Source organism: Plecotus auritus (assembly GCF_963455305.1).
Source record: "Plecotus auritus genome assembly, chromosome: 6".
Taxonomy (NCBI): domain Eukaryota; kingdom Metazoa; phylum Chordata; class Mammalia; order Chiroptera; family Vespertilionidae; genus Plecotus; species Plecotus auritus.
The window spans coordinates 93,484,818-93,501,860 of NC_137773.1; the positions used below are offsets into that span (position 1 = coordinate 93,484,818).

The window sequence follows — 17,043 nt, forward strand, 5'->3', positions numbered from 1 at the left end:
GGCTGCCAAAGGCAGGCAGTCCTCATGGTGACTATAAACTGTTAACACTGCAGACAAACAGAAATCTCACTAGCTGTTTCTGGTCTTTTGATATAACTTAATTTATATGAGACTTGATTATATTTTAAAAAGCTAATTCATAAAGTAATTTAAGTAGGTATCTTTTATTAAAAAGCAAAGCAAATTTAGTAAATGTTTATGTCTGATTCACAAGGCGCAAAAGCGGCCCCACCATCAGCCTAATTAAAAATGCAGGCGGCTATGGGCTTTTTGTCATTTTAACTTTCCGCCTTAAAATTTTGCAGTTATATTTTAAGAAATATTTAGTTACTTCATCTTGCCCTTTTGAGAGGCCAAAACCTTCATAACATTTATAAGTAAAATATAGTTATTAAATTTTTATTTGATAAAGCTTTCCATGCAATTTCAAGTATATTAGATCAGTTAAATTCAAAATACTTCCTTTAAGAAGAGAGAATAACTTCTTGAATTACTCCAGGCGCCCTTGGAGCTCTCCAAGAATCATCTCTCCGTTAAAGCCTTGAAATTTTAACATGGAAAAAACATCAAATATATATCTATATATGATTTAAAGATTATAATACCTTTTTATAATTATCTTAAGATATCAATTAAATTTTAAACTGGTTATTGCATTAAAAATTTGGTTGGGATCACAGAATTAATCCTTCTTATTTAATTAGACCAATAAGCAACATATTTTGAATTCCTAATTATTAGAGAAAACACATTTTAAATTTCTATACTTTAGGCATTTAATTACCACAACTATATAATTTCTCCCAATTTAATTTGAATCTTGAAATTTTAAAGTTGGCAAGTCAAATATTTAGCAGTTCCTAGATTAATAACACTTTTATTTTTAAGAATAAATTTCAAAAATACAAGACATAATCAATCAATAGCTTCAATTCTGTCCTCTAGATTTTTCTCATAAGGAAGCAAACTTCCAAAATTTTAAGCTGCCATAACCCACATTTCTGGATGGCAAAATAGGTTCAGCAAGGGCTTAACCAATTGATTTTAAAACAACCATGATTTTTTCTGCTCAGGGGAAGTTTGAGTAGCAAACTTGCAGGTATTCAAATGCAAAAATTGTAACATTCTTTAAAGATGGCTGCTGGCGGGGAAACTGGATTACCTGTTCTTCTGGGGAAGGGCGTCTACCCCTTCCTCCATTAACAAAGGGCGTAGCCTGCCGAAACCGGTTTGGCTCAGTGGATAGAGCGTCGGCCTGCAGACTGAAGGGTCCCGGGTTCGATTCCGGTCAAGGGCATGTACCTTGGTTGCAGGCACATCCCCAGTGGGGGGTGTGCAGGAGGCAGCTGATTGATGTTTCTCTCTCATCGATGTTTCTAGCTCTCTATCCCTCTCCCTTCCTCTCTGTAAAAAATCAATAAAATATATTTAAAAAAAAAAAAAAAAAAAAAACAAAGGGCGTAGCCAGTTACCTGGGCTACTTAGATCTTTATAACTAATATTTTTCAACAATTTTTGAGATTTAAATCCAATTCCAATTATTTTAAGGCAGGTGTCCTCAAACTGCGGCCCGCGGGCCACATGCGGCCCGCCGAGGACATTTATCCAGCCCACCGGGTGCTGCTGCCTGTCCTGCTTAGCAGCCGACTCATCCCGGGCCCACAGTGTGCATAGGAATTTGTTCATAGTTGTTTTTTTAAACTATAGTCTGGCCCTCCAATGGTCTGAGGGACAGTGAACTGGCCCCCTGTTTAAAAAGTTTGAGGACCCCTGTTTTAAGGCATTTACTTTGGATAAATTCTTTTGTAACACAATTCATTGATTTTCTTGAAGGCCTTAAAAGTTAGCTTTTTAACACCCTTCATTAGCATTTTAAAAACTACTCTTTATTATGGGAATGCCAATCCTGTTGCTGGAACTAGCTTGAATTTCTTTCCTTTTGGTCAAATCCGCCATTTTTTTTAGAAAAAAAAACCAGTCTTGGGTTTTTCATTTCTGTAGCCCTTGCAAAGAGTCAAGTCCAATATCTAATATCCTAAATCGGACCGTGTGCACATTTTGTCCCAAACTAGCTTTTCCCTTTACCAAGTGCACAGATATCCCAGACGCATTTCTAAATTTTTAAAACTTTTTCATGGCGAGAAAGGAGACTTTAAATTAGCATACTGGGAGAGTGGCCTTCCATATTGGATTGCCAGGTGTCTCCCTTCCCCCACATCCTGCTTGCTCTAGGGGAAGTTTTCAGTAACAAATCTGGCTGCGTATCTTTTCATGCTTAATAGATAAAGACAGATCTTAAACTTTTTCTTTCTTTTTCGCTTTCCAAAGTAATTACTAGCACCCAATTTGGCCAAATTTTGCATTTCCCTGTGAGTTCTTCTATAATTTTTAAACAAAACTTTAAGTAATCTCATTGCGGGAGAGCGGATAGCCCTGCCCTCTCCTGCCACTTTTGAATTTCTCTGCACCAGAGGTGGTTTCAGCAGCAGAGTTTCATTTCTTATTACAGATTATAGATTCCAAATACAAATTAAGATTTTAATTTGAACAAGAAACCACATTCCTTAAGCATGCAAACCAAAAGTCTATAATAAAGTTTACTTTATAAACTAATTCTTCCCCATTAGCCTGGCTGAAAAAGACGTTCCCACCCTACTTACAGATTGCGACTTCTGCAGCTGATCGTGGGCTTTGCGTGCAGTGAATTTCCCTCACCTATATGGTGATCTTTTCCCCACCTTTTCGGTGTATTTTTTTCCCCACCTTTCCAGTGAAATCTTTTCTTTGCTCTAGGCGAAATATCCAGAGGTCCCACGTCAAAGGCGCCAGTTTGTAGTGTCCCACGTTTGGGCTCCAGTTTATAGTGAACCCCTTTCATATCCCACGTGGTTCAGGGTTCCGGCTCTAGAGGAGGCCACATGCAAATGAAAGAGACTAGAAAATATTAATTTGGAAATATTGGGGTCCAGGCAGGAGCCCAACTCAAGGGGAAGGACTCCGCCTTGCTTCTGGGCTTGCAATCCCTTTTATTAAGACTTTGGGATCCACCCATAGCTCTAGGCAGGCAATTCCAGTAATAATTAAAGGTGGAGGTTGCTTTAGCTATCATTGTCTCAACTAGACAGTGGGTGGTTGGCTCTGACCTTTCAGAGCTTCAAGGTTGACCAGCCTTCCGGGTTCCTTGTCCACACCTCTCTGCTAGTGAGGACAATGGGCGGCTTCCAACAGCTTGACAGTGAGCTGCCTTTCCAGAGCTCACAGAGCACCAGACCCTTGGCCATGCTGTGCCCTCTGCTTGGCACACCTGAAATGCTCTCCCTCCACCATCTCCTCTGCCTGCCCAGCTCCTTCCAGCCCCTTGTGCCTGTGCCCACTCCAGGAAGTCAGTGCCTGGACACTCTGGTCCCTGATGGCCCTTCGAAAGCCACACATAATGAGAATGGGAACTGTGACCACACAGATCACAGAGGCCAGCTCCCGCAGGACCCAGTGCAGCAGCAGCTACTCACGCCTTCATTCAGCAAACACTTCTTGAGACCCACTGTATGCCTAGCCCCGTATTGGGAGTTGGAAATGCCACAGGGACAAATGTTCCTGTCCTCAAGGGGCTAACATGGATGTGGGGAACATGGACAGTGAGATTATTAATAACTGAAACCAGGGGTTTGTCAAGTAGTGATAAGTGTGGGGGGGGAGGGGGGGAGGGGGGGAGGGAAAGATGGGGGGAGGAGAAACTGGGTAAGGGCCATCACAGGTACCAGGAAGGGGCATTTCAAACAGACGGTCAGAAAGGGCACCAAGAAAGTGATATATGGACCAAGCCACAACGGAGAAGAGAGAGGGAATCAGGTGGGACATGGGGAAGAGCATTTCAGACAGAGGGAACAGCCTGTGCAAAGGCCCTGAGGTGAGGACATCCAAGGTGGCAGGATGCACGCAAGTGAGGGGGAGAGTAAGAGAAGGTGAGGACAGGGAGGGTGACTAGGCAGATCGTGCAGGGCTTTGGGGGCTATGGGGTGGACTTCAGTTTCTACCTGGAGTGAGGTGGGAGCCACAGAGGATTCTGAGCAGAGAAGGTCCCTGACCTGACTCCAGTACTCACAGTCGCCCTCTGGTGGTGGTCCTCTGTAATTATCAGTCCTTCAACAAGAATCTGATGGGAGTTCCCCCTGCACTTAACTGTGCCTACACAGTCACAATCCTCACAACAGCGTCACATCAGAGACATGCTGACATGTGGCCTGAAGAGGACCCAGGCTACAGGACATTGTTCGTCCAGGCAGGCGCCACCTGGCCTTGGCAAATTAAAACGGTGCCCTTCCCATTGGTCAGCAAACCAGCCTAATCAGTGATTTTGTTAGGACTTTGCTGCCATCTGCTGGACTGTTTCTTCCACAACATACACATCTACACTGAGACAAGGTGGGAGGGGCCTTTGTGTGATACACACCTTGTCCAGCTGCACACGGCACCTGGGTTACTGCCTCTGGGTGGAGACTCTTCTCCTTGAGGACTTTGCTGGAGCAAGCCATGACCCACGGCCCCTTGCTTTTATCCCCTGCAGGTGCTGCGATATTTTGACTACGTTTTTACAGGCGTCTTTACCTTTGAGATGGTGATCAAGGTGAGTGCCAAGGGATTCTGCTCCCTCCAGAATAGCATCCTGGCACAGGCGGGGTTAGAAATGCCTGTGTGTTTGAGGAGCAGCAAGGCCGGTGTGATTGGAAAGACTGAACAAGCAGAATAGAGAAATCAGGGCAGGGAGGTGACAGGGACAGGTCATGCAGGGGTTTGGGGGCAAAGGGAGGACTTTGGCGTTTACCCCACGTGAGTGGAAGACATAGATGGTTCAAAGCAGAGGGTCATGACTGGACTCGGGTGCTCACAGGTGCCCTCTGCTCTCTGTGGGAAGGACAGGCTTGGAGGGAACGTGTAGGGTGGATGGGAGCCATAGAGGGTTCAGAGCAGAGGAGGGAGGTTGGGAGGGAGCCAAGAGAACTAGGAACAGATGATTGCGCTGGCCCAGACAATGATGATGGGGGCCAGGTAAGGGTGAAGGCAGATGAGGTGACAAGACGTGGGCAGATTTTGGGGAGAACCCACAAGGATTGTGGTGGGTCCAATGTGTGGTGTAAAACAAAGAGAAGTCCAGGAGGACCCCGAGATTTGGGCCTAAGAATCAGCAAGTGAACGCTATCTTTCATGAGGGGCCAGCTCTCATTGGATGGGGGCTTCTCACTCCTCCCCGAGGTCCTCTGGCCTCTGCCCCATCCCTCCAGGAGGAAGTGATCCCACTGGCGGCCACGCCCCTGGAAGGGTGGGGGTCGCTCCCCACGGTGGGGATGAGGGGCCTGAGCACTGTCTCTTCTGCCCCATAGATGATTGACCTGGGGCTCGTCCTGCACCAGGGTGCCTACTTCCGCGACCTCTGGAACATTCTGGACTTCATAGTGGTCAGTGGGGCCCTGGTGGCCTTTGCCTTCACGTAAGTCTCTTCTCGAGGCCTCCACCTGCCTCTTCGGTCCCCTCCCCCGGCCTGGGGCCACCCGTTGGGTCAGAGGACGTGGTCTCATGGTGTAGAGATGGGGAGCGTGGGCTCTGGGTCGTGGGAGGCATCGCATGCCACTGGGAAGAGCTTCGGTTGGCTTTTGCATGACGTCCACCGTGGAGGAAGAAGGAGAAGGGACCCCCCTGCACACCTTCTGCCTCCTCAGTCACAGCCCCTCGCTCCACTGCTTTCCGTAGACTAGCCCTGCCAGGACATTTCATCTTCCTTCTGCTCCGTGAACTCCTCCCAAACCACTGTCTCTGCGGGGAGCCCCGGAAAGACAATCAAGAAGCAGATGTGCATGAGGGTTCAGACCCCACCCTGTCCGAAGGCCCCCAGAGCTGTAGACATGGTGACTCCCCTTGTGTGTCTTTCGCGTCTCCTGGGGATCCTAGGACACGTGGCCCACGTAAAGGGCCATGCTTCATCCGGCAGCTCCACGACAGCACCCACGGGCTGAGCCGCCGCTGGCTCCTGGGGCCCTGGCAGCAGTCTTAGCAGTACATTCCTCAAGCTGTAGGCCTGTGGGTCGTGGTGAAAAGGCCTCACCGCCCCTAGTCCAGAAGCGAATCTTCTTGGGGTCCCTGTCTGTGCCCATCACAGCGGATCGTGCCCAGGAAGGAGAGGCTCGGGGGCCTGCCTCCCCCACAGTGGCCAATCGGGGGCTGCCTCTGCACCCCTGCCTCCTGGCTCCCTTCTCAGCAGATCTGCAGAGGGATCTCGAATGGCCCCTGAACAGACTGAGGGCTTGGTTTGTCGTGAGGCCCATTTCCAACTTAAGGACTGCAGTGTCCGCTCTCAGGTTCTTCCCTGGGAGTGCAGGAAGGTCACGTGTCGAAGAGCAAGAAGGCTCCAGAGTTGCAGAGCTGGTGTAGGTGTACCCTGAGGGTCAGGAGGCTGATTATACTTCTGACTCTGGCCAGGCCTCCCCATTCCCTTTTTTATCTTCTACTTTCTCCTCATCTTTCTATCTCTGCTCTCTTTATTTCCACACTCGTTCCTTTTTTCCCTCTTTCTTTCTCTCCCCCCTCCCTCCTTCTCTTCTTCCCTCTTTTTTAAGTAACTCTTTATTTGAGTATTAGAGCAATGGAAGAGATTATTTTAAAAATCAAGAAGTTTGGCCACACTATTAAGATGTTCTATAGGTAATGATAATAATGATGGTGATGACGATGATGATGAAAAAGTAAAATGCACAGCAAATGGGGGAATTAGCGCAAATAAGACAAGTCAATGGCCTTAATATACAAAAAGCAATTGCAAATCAATAAGAAACACTGACCCTTGATAGATAAATGGGCAAAGGATTCAAACGGGAATTAATACAAATCAGATACAATTTGTTTCCCATCAAGTTAGTACCAATTTCTTGGGGGTTGGGGGGGGAGATTTTTAAAGATAATACACAGGATATGTGAGAGTGCAATGAAATACACTCCTCCCTCCCTCCATCAGCTATTCGAGTGGCTCCTATGAGGTGTCAGGCAGGCACCCTGAAAACATTTAAATTCTGAAGAATTTAAGCCTAGCCATTTGACTGCCCTCAACCTGGAGTGAATCCTTCTCAAGTCCCCTTCCCCCTTTTCCTCTCTCTGGCTCCCTCTCTTGCTTCCTCTCTCTCTGTTTCTTTCCCTCCCGCTCTCTGTCTCTTTTTCTGTCTCTTCTCTCTCTCTCTCTCTCTCTCTCTCTCTCTCTCTCTCTCTCTCTCTCTCCCCTTTGTACTCCTTTTTCTCCATTCCTCCCATTTTCTATCTTTTCTCTCTGTTTATTGTTCTCTCAATCTGTCTCTCCCCGCCCCCGTCCATCCCTTCTCCCTCTCCTCCCCCCACCTCTCTTCCTCTGTCTCTTCCTCCTTTTTCTCCCCCCCCCCCCCCCCCGCCCATATCTTTCGGGGATGGGAGCCTAACCACCTGCCTAGCCTGGGTGTGGCCTGGAGAAGGCATACTCCCACCATATGCTCTGACCTCGGGAGACCCCGTCCCCTCCTTGTCCTGACGGGGAAGTGGTCTTCGTGGCAGGGGAGGGCCCGCTCAGGCAGGCACCCGTCCCCCTTCCTCAAGCCCTCCAGGGTGTCCTCTGCCCAGCAGCTCCAGGGTCCATCTGGTGGCAGGAAGGGGCGGGGGGACCCTGTCAGTCACACCCATCTGTTCACACACAACCCTGGGTTGCCAGCTGTGCCCTGGGTAGTGGGCTTTGCCCTCCGGGCCACCCCTGAGTGTGGCAGAGCAGAAGTGATGTCTGGTCAGCGCACCCTGGCACTTCCTCCCTGGCCTCTGGTGAAGCTGACGTGCTTCCGCTCTGAGGAGGAGCCCCCGCTGTCCACCTCCATCCCTGAATTGGATCCTCACAGTTCGGGGCAGGGGAGGCCTTCCACAGACCCAGAAACAAACCTTTCGGCCATAGAGCCTGTGCCGTGACGGACTGTAGTTTGCAATATGCTGTTTGTGGGTCCCTGGGCCCATACAGAGGCTCCCCTCTAAGCCAACCTCATCTGCAAAAACCAAGTTATTTTTCCACCAAAAGTCCATCCGCGGAATGATTCTTCGTGCTGCAAAAGACTCTGCCCCGGGGAGCGGGCTTCTTTAGGGTCTGAGTTTTCTTTCCCAGCGTAGTCACACAAAGGCATTCTAAATGAGCCTGCACACAGTTTGGCAACATATCTGTAGAGTCAGTCTGCTAGCTTATGACCTTGAAAATACCTATTTTTTTTTTTTTTAATCCCTCTGCAAGGAAGGGGTCCAGACAGAGACCTGAGGCCCTCCTGTGAGCCTCGGTGGGTGGGCTCGTTGCTTCACAAGAACTGGGATGCGGGCAAGATTTTGCCAGTGGAATTCTGACAGATGCCAGGGACTCTCGGGGGTATTGGGAGAGCTGACCGTTACGGAAGTGCCTATATGCGATGGGCGTAGGGATGGGAGAGCTAGACCCTGAGACCCCGACCCAGACATGCCCGCCCACCTCACTGCCAAAAATCCCTCTGGTGCTGCCACTCCTCCTCCACATCAGGGCTGCAGGCCTGACACAGCTGTCCCAGCACCTTGATCAAGCCACTCCTGCATGCCCATGGGGCGGATTGTCAGGAAGCTAGCGAAGGAGCCCTCGGGTGGCTCCTTTTTACCCCAGAAAAGCTTTAGAATCCTCCCACTGGCTACAGGTTTCTGACATGTCTTGCCCAAGAAGGTCTCTTGCTCTACGAGGACTTAGTTTACTGTCTTTCTTCTTACCAGATAGATGTCCTCTTGGCGGGAGTAGAGTCTACTCTGAGGACCTCAGCCCGAGTACCCAACCCCAGAGTCCTTTGCTTCTTTTCTTCCTGGTCTTTTGACTTGCTTTCTTTGTCCCTGTGCCTCCCTCCTCAGAGACAAGGCTGAGACCCGCCCTCCCCCCAACCCCACCCCCCACCAGTATTAGATTAACCTTATTGTTTTAGGAAAGGGTTCCTGCAGATGTCTGATTTCTCTCTAGGTGTTCAAGTCCATTAGCCTCTTTGTGCCTCAGTTCCCCCATAAAATCAAGAATCTCGACTTGGTAACAATGATACTAAACAGCCTCCATGTATGTAATCTTCATAACCAGCCCCTGTGGAAGCTCTTGGTGCTCCCATTTTGTAGATGAGGAAACTGAGACCCAGAAGGAAATGAGTCTCGCAAGATCACTAATCGAGGTTCACTGTCAGATTCAGGGTTGCTGCCCGTCTCCCAACCCCGATCGCGGAGGCTTTCAGAAGTTGGCACGATCCGTTGGTAGCCCAGCCGCCTGGGTTCCGGAGGCCCCGACAGGCCCTGGAAATCCAGGGGAAGAGGCACGAGGCTGTTCCCTTCCTTGTGGAAAGGAACCTTGCTGTTCTGGCCTTTTGGGGTGGAAGCAAGGATTCCGCTGCGGTGCTGTGATTGTGGCCCCGTCTCAATATGAAAACAGTCCCCGTGGTCCTCCAAGGGATGTGTCGAAGCTCTCCTGACAGTCTCCACCCTCCTGCACCTTGCCCAAACATCTCTGTGTGCGTCCTGCTCCATCCACTGACCGTGTGCCATGTCCATGCGACCACATTAATGCACCATCTCATGAACCATCACGCATAATATCATGCTCTGTGCCCATGCATCGAGGCGGGCAACTGACATTTCTCAGCAGCTGGCAGATCATGATCCTGCCCTCACTGCCAAGAGTCCATCTGGTGCTGCCACCACTCCCTCAGGGCAGCCCGGCACAACTGGTGGAGCACCTCGATCAAGCTGCTCCTGCATGCCGAGGAGCTGAACTGAAGCCAAAGAAGGAGCGCTCAGACTGCCACTTTTTTAATCCTCATTCTCCAAACAGCCCCTCCCCCTTGAAGGCGTTATTTTTCTTGCATATGATGAAACAGAAAGAAGATTAGAGTGCAAGATTTACACACCTGGGTTTAAATCTCAGTCTGCTGCTTCCCACCTAGAGGACCTGGGGCAAGTCACTCTCCCTCCCTGGGCCTCAGCTTCCTCATCTGGAAAATGGGCATAAAGGTGTCATCTCCCTGCAGGTAGATGCAGAGACATTTAGAAGAGTCACATGTTACACTTACAGTCAACATGTTTAGTAAAAATCACTGCCAGTGAATGACTCTTTCCTAATCTGTAAAGGAGAGACTACAGGATTCTGAGTGCGCAGTAATTCCTAGATACTTTGAGATTTGAGAACCACTGAGCTCATGGGAAAGGGTGGGGGGGGAGAAGAAACCCAATGGGAGCCATCACGCATAATATCATGCTCTGTGCCCATGCATCAAGGTGGGCAACTGACCCGCCTTGTTTAAATGCTTGTAGGCATTTAAGCCTTTTTTTTTTTTTAATAGCACTCACTTCCAAAGGAGTTATGGGTGGGAAATTCTGTAGAGGATCTGCTTGGCAGTGGGGTTCCCCACTCCCCCGTTCTGCTGGTGGCCGAGTCTCTCAGCCTGCTCTGCAGTCCCAGTGGGAGGGCTGCAGGAGACAAGGCCTGCTGAGTTGTACCAGGGGCTCAACTCCAGGTCCGCGTTTTCTCAGAGGGCTGAGTTGCCCTTCATTTCATCCCATGACTTAGGGGATAAAGTCACGAGCGTAGCTCCTCCCCGCTGAGCACCAGGGTCCCCGATGCCTGTTTTACAGACGAGGATGCTAATGAGAGCAGAGCTGGGATCTAAGCCCAGGACCCCCCCCAAAAGCTCGTGACCTGGAAGGCATTCTGAGGCCTCCCGGCACCAGAACCTCTGGAGAAAGGGTGTTTCTCCAGCTCTTGGCAGTGACCTTCGGTGGCAAACTCGCCTTCAGTCATCGACGACCTCCTGGCTGTCCTGCTACTTGGAAATGTGGCTTCTTGGTGCCCTCGGGCAGTGCCAGGGGCCTGCCAAGCGCAGGGGGGCCGAGCGGGGGGCTCCCTGATGGAAGGATGGACATCAGCCAGAGCCGCGAGCCTGAGGCTGCCCTCTGGTGCTCGGGCGGGGCAGGGGGTTCTCAGGTGTGTGTGCGCGTGTATGTGCGTGTTCTGTGTTCTCTCTTCTGAGGCCGCTTACAATCTGTCTCTCCCTCCGATGCCACCTCACCAGGAGCAGTACACGGTAAAGTCTCTCTCTCTCGCTCTCTCTCTCTCTCTCCCTCTCCCTCTCGCTCTCTCTCGTCTGCCTCTCGTTCTCCGTGCTCTGGTGCAGCCGCGTTGGTTCTGGGCCTGTTTCCATGGCCTGTGTCCGTGCTGCTGTCCTGTCGCTTGCAGTGACCAGAGACCCCCTCAGCCTGCTCCCGGAGAGGAGGAACCCTGAGGGGTCTTGGCCGCTGCCTCCCACCATGACCACTGTTAGCCCCGTTCTTGGTGGAGAACAGGAAGGGGGTGGGGGACCTCCCCGGGGTCTGATTGCAATACGGCATTTGGCCTGGGTGGGAGTTCCCAGAGGGCAGAGTGTCCGGCCCCCAGGTGAGAAGGGCGAGCAGTCCAAACAGCTGGGCTTGGGCTCTGAGAGGAGCCAGCCCCTCCCCCAGGTGTGTCTACACGTCCAGCAAAGTGGTTCCAAAGCCTGGTCGTTCTCTGTAAGAACGCCTTGGTCAGCCTGCCCCGGTCCCCGCTGCCAAGGACACTCCACTCAGCCCCTCGGCCACAGGATGGTTGCTCAGCCTTACCAGGGGCGGAGTGTCTCCTGGAAGAGGGGCCCCCACGAGGGCCATGGCGTGACTTTCAGATGAGCGGATGCACTCCAGGAAGCGTGTCCCCAGTCTCAACCATTCAGCACATACTATGGGCCACAGCCTTGAGACAGTAATGGTGACTTTGGTTTATGAGAGAGAACACGTGGTCCGGCCGATGTGGCTCAGTGGTTGAGTGTGGACCCATGAACCAGGAGGTCACTGGTTTGATTCCGTCAAGGACACATGCCCAGGTGACGGGCTCAATCCCCAGTAGGGGGCGTGCAGGAGGCAGCCAATCAATGAGATTCTCTCTCATCATTAATGTTTCTGTCTCTCTCCCCCTCTCCTTCTTCTCTGTAAAATCAATAAAATAAAAAAAATTTAAAAAGAGAGAGAGAGAAACACATGTTCAGGCTGCTGAATTCTGGGGCATAAGAGATGTCCAGTTCTCTTTATTCCCTGAAAAATGAGACAGGGAGCTCTAAAAACGCAAATGGTGTGAAGAACGACGTTTTTGCACCTGGATACTCAGACACACCGTGTTGGGGGTCTTTGGGAAAGCTCTGTGGTAGGGAGATGGTTGCTAGGAGACTGACACCCCCTCCCAAGGAACTCTGATCTGAATCCATATGTGTCCTGAAAACACAGGCCAGATGTATGCTGGGCGCGGAGACAAAAAACAAGACTAAAGGGGAAATGAACACAGAGAAGGATAAGTCACAGCTTAAGCCTTTGAGACGTGTTCGTCTAAAGCCAAAAGCAGAGACAGAAAGATGGTTCTGAAACAGCACTGGGGTCTGGCAAAACCCAGAGGCAGTCGGGAGGCTGTGGGGGAGGGGCGTTGACCCTGACCTTCACGGCTTCGTGGTCCTGTGACGAGAAGTGCAGGGAGGGCGTTCCCAGCAGTGGGAACAGTGTGTGCAAAAGCAAACAGGCAAGAGTGTGGCAGGGGGTGGGACGTGCAACATTGGGAATGCAAAGGTTAAGGTAAGTTGGACTAGATTTCAAAGAGCCTTGAACGCCACACTTCTAGGAATTCAGATGCTCCAGGAGGATTCTGAGCAGGAGAGGGAGGGAGGTGGTAAATGGCTTTGACCACTGAGTGCAGAAAAGATGGCAGAAGAGAGAGACAGGGAGTGGGGGGAGTTGGGAGATGGGTAATGGGGATCCAACCTAAGCCGGGGGCCAGGGACAGATGGTGGGGATGTGTAGGAGGGCGGCCCACTGGGGGTGGGGATGGAGGGCAGGAAGTTGGACGTGACCCGCAGGTTTCTGGCTTGGAGGACTGGGTGGGTGGTGTGTACCATTCACAAGCCTTTGATGGCTGCACCCAGCGTCCTCCTTGGGGGCCCAAGTCCTGGCTGGCTGAGGGTGTCCTGGCGTCCCCAGAGTCTACGCTGCTAAGACTCACACCCAGTGGACCAAACTCGACTCGGGGGATATTGGGGGTAGGGGTGTTGGTTTAAGGGCCGCCTTAAGCATTTCCTAATCCTGTTGGAAGGGTGAAAAGAATCTTATTTTCTGAGAGCTTGCCAAGGCCACCTCCAAAGAGAACCCGGGCAGCCAGCTCCCCTGTGCGGGGTCTGAGGGCCCAGCTGCTCAGGCCCGGACAGATGGTGAAGGGACTTCAACAAGCCTGACCCAGAACCACAAAAGGCCATCTGCTCACCGGCCCTCCAGCCCCACCGCAGCAGGCAGCTGGGCCACTCTTCCCCAGCAAGGGCAGGGCTGTGCCAGGCTCAGCCGGGCGCCAGGGTGGGCTCGTGTGGAGCTGTGGGCCACCCACCACCCAGCCTGACCTCCGCCCCCTCTCTTCCCTTCTCCCACCCTCACATCCCTCCACAGTGGCAATAGCAAAGGAAAGGACATCAACACAATCAAATCTCTCCGAGTCCTCCGGGTGCTACGACCTCTTAAAACCATCAAGCGGTTGCCAAAGCTCAAGGTGAGACTGGGGCGGTGGGAGGCCGGGCAGGGTTGCCCCGTGCAGGTGGGCAGGCTGCACACTGCTCAAGGATGCGACACTGAAAGGAAGGGTGCTGATAACATAGCCCAGTGGTCGGCAAACTCACTAGTCAACAGAGCCAAATACCAACAGTACAACGATTGAAATTTCTTTTGAGAGCCGAAAACTGACTTCTGCGCATGGGCCACGAAATTTCAATCGCACTGTACGTGCGCGCCCGCACGTGGTATTTTGTGGAAGAGCCACACTCAAGGGGCCAAAGAGCCGCATGTGGCTCGCGAGCCGTAGTTTGCCGTCCACTGACATAGGGTCATTGTAGATGGATACTTTTATTACCACAACTTCCCAGCAGGTGGCAGTAGAGTGGATTGATCTAACACAATCTATGAACAGTATCATGATAATTTCCCATTGGATGAAACGTCTCCCTGTGGGAGGGTCGGAACCCCTTTTTTCTAATTCACATGAAGGCATCCTGTGGATAAAACGGGGTGTAACCCATACACTGGGGGTCTGGTCCCTCATAACCTTTGACTTGGCACCTACCTGTCCTAGGCTCCAGTATCTCTTGTTCCAAAATCTCGTGACCCAGCATTCCCCAAAAGCTTATGGTTCCAAAAAGAAGAAAAGAAACGAAACGAAACCTAGTCACTTGAGCACATCTTTGCAATGTTAGGCTCCACCTGAGGTCATTATCTCTTAAAGTATCTGTTCAACGAACAGTCAGATGCTGCTATGAAAATGTAGCCGAACACTGTTGCCTGACCAAGGCTTTAAACGCGGATGCTGCTCTTTCTTGCTTAAAAGGAAAAGTAGCAACGTTAGGAGCTAACATAGTAGCAACTAAGGAAGACTCTCTCCTCCTCCTCCTCCCTCCCACCCCCAAGGATGGGAGCAGGAATAACTGTGTTGCCATGCAATTCAGTGGTACTTAGTGTTGGGCTCCTAAGGGGTGTCTGATATCACCAGGGGGTGCCCCTCGTTGACTTTGATATGAATACCAATATGTTGAGGAATCTTACCAGTGATGACACGTGGCTGCCCTTTGAATGTGAACGTGTGCTTGCATTGAAATGCGGGGAATCCCAGCAGCATTCGGTTCAGCGGTTCTTGGCCATTTTCCGAGTCCCGTGAAAGCCATGCCCTGTCTGCCCTGGGGGAGAGCTGGCCACACCAGCCTGTAATTCAGCAGGTTCAGCCACCCTTGGTGCCCACTCACGGTTAGGACCCAATGTGAGAGGAAGCAGAGCGGGTGGGGGACACCCCAGACCAGGACCCGCACCTTGTCCGGGGGTTGATGGGAGGGTTCCATGGTGCTCAGGGCAGAGTCTCTGGGACACATGAAGTCCTCTCTCCGATCCAGACTGCAGCTGATGAGGACAGGAAGCAGCGTGAGGCAGGGACACAAAATTGACAGGAAATTACCTCTCCATTGAGGATTCCCCCTTGCCCTGAAGGCCGTGCATGTAACTCGGAGGGGCTCAGAGGAGCGTTTCCCGTCCCAGGAGTTGAGGTGGGGCGTTGTAGGAACATAGAAACTCAGGATTGGGTCCAGCCCCGCACGTACTTCTCAGAACTGTGTGGCCTTCGCTTGGCTAGTGTCCTGGTCTGTAAAATGGGAGCAATGACAATACTCTGGGGTCGTGGGCCGCTGGAGGCGGAGGCAGAGGCGGAAGCGAGGCAGGCCCCGGCCCCTCACACCCTCTCTCCACCCCACCCCGCAGGCCGTGTTTGACTGTGTGGTGAATTCTCTCAAGAACGTCTTCAACATCCTCATTGTCTACATGCTGTTCATGTTCATCTTTGCCGTGGTGGCCGTGCAGCTGTTCAAGGGCAAGTTCTTCCACTGCACCGATGAGTCCAAGGAGTTCGAGAAAGACTGTCGGTGGGTCTCCGCTCTCCGAGGCGGGGGGGGGGGGGGGGGGGCGGGCGGGGAGGGGGCAACGCTCTCAGTCTCGGGCCTGGAAGCTGCAGTGCTGGGCGTGGGGAGTGACCTGATTGAAGCCGCTGGACTCTGGTTAGAGAAAAACAGTTCTGGAATTTAAGTCTCTGTCTGTCCCTCTGGGATGCGCCTTAAACCAGTTGCTTAACTTTTTAGTCCCTGGCTTTGTCAGGTGGGGGATATTAATACACATCCACGTTCCCTTATTTGAAGGCAGATGTGCTTCAAATCAGAATATTTTGATTTGAGGTTTCAGGAAGGTTGTCTGGCATGTCCGCACAGGGCCTAACACCCTCATGTGGGCCCAGAGCAGCCCTGTTCTCACACAGTATTTCTGTCCGGAAACATGTGCCTATTTGCACCAAATGGGATAAATAACAAGTACCAAGAGCCTCGCATCTGGTTGAGTCAAAAAAGTGAGATCCGAGGTGGACCGCCTTTGTCAGGGGCCAGACAGGAGAGGCTGTTGGGGTCCCAGTCTCTGTCTCGACTGCTCCGTGCCGGCCAGAAGCAGCCGGAGACAGCAGGTCAACGAATGGGTGTGGCTGTGTTCTGATAAAACTTTATCTCTGGAAACTAACATTTGAATTCTTTTTTTAAATAATTTTCTTTTATTTTTCTTTTTATTGATTTCAGAGAGGAAGGGAGAGGGAGAGAGAAATAGAAACATCAATGATGAGAGAGAATCATTGACCAGCTGCCTCCTGCGTGCCCCCCACTGGGGATCAAGCTGGCAATCTGGGCATGTGCCCTTGACCAGAATCAAACCCGGGACCCTTCAGTCTGCAGGCCGATACTCTATCCACTGAGCCATACCGGCTAGGGCACAAAAATTTGAATTTTGTGTAATTTTTACGTGTTAGGAATGATTTGTTTTCAACCATTTAAAGATTTAAAAAACTAACAACAACAACAAAAAAAAACACTGTCCTTAGCTTGTGGGCCGTGCAGAAACTGATCCAGATTTGGTCTTGGGGCCATAACATGCCCACCCCTGAGTTAGGAGCAGAGGGTTTGGTTTCCAGAACTTCCTGGATGAGGGACTGTGGATGAGGGGTGTGGGCCTCACGGTGGGAAGGGGTGCTCAGGAAAGCGCTGCGCCTCTCGTTTAGCAAGCACCCCTGAGCGCTGCCGCTGTTGCTGGCGCGGCAGACGCCAGCTGCTGTTATTTTGGTGGCTGTTTCCCGGAGCTGAAAGGGTCCCTGGCCTGTAGCTAGGAGTCTGGAGCTCAGCCCTGACTCCTGCCCTGAAAAGGAGCAGCCACCACCCCCACTGGCCTGATGGACCCAGAAACGTGCCTGTCTCTCTCCCTGCTCTTAAACCCCACCCCACCCCACCCCCCCAATCTGAGACTAGAGTTTTCACGTTGGAAGAGAGCACTGGACTCAGTCGGCTCTCCCGCAGGTCGCAGGGTCACGGCATCGGCATCACCGTGGGCACACACACCCCAGGGAGCACGAGG

At 51.4% G+C, this 17,043-nt stretch overlaps 1 protein-coding gene across 3 annotated transcripts in view; it reads left to right on the top strand.

Annotated features, from left to right (window-relative positions):
* Positions 1–17,043, top strand: part of CACNA1A (calcium voltage-gated channel subunit alpha1 A) — a 309,019-nt gene that overhangs the window by 247,613 nt on the left and 44,363 nt on the right. For all 3 annotated transcript variants that reach the window (XM_080671827.1, XM_080671829.1, XM_080671828.1), the window contains 4 exons: positions 4,565–4,624; positions 5,379–5,485; positions 13,519–13,618; positions 15,364–15,524. In XM_080671827.1, the coding sequence (XP_080527953.1) occupies positions 4,565–4,624; positions 5,379–5,485; positions 13,519–13,618; positions 15,364–15,524 (428 nt within the window). The remainder of the gene's footprint in view (positions 1–4,564; positions 4,625–5,378; positions 5,486–13,518; positions 13,619–15,363; positions 15,525–17,043) is intronic.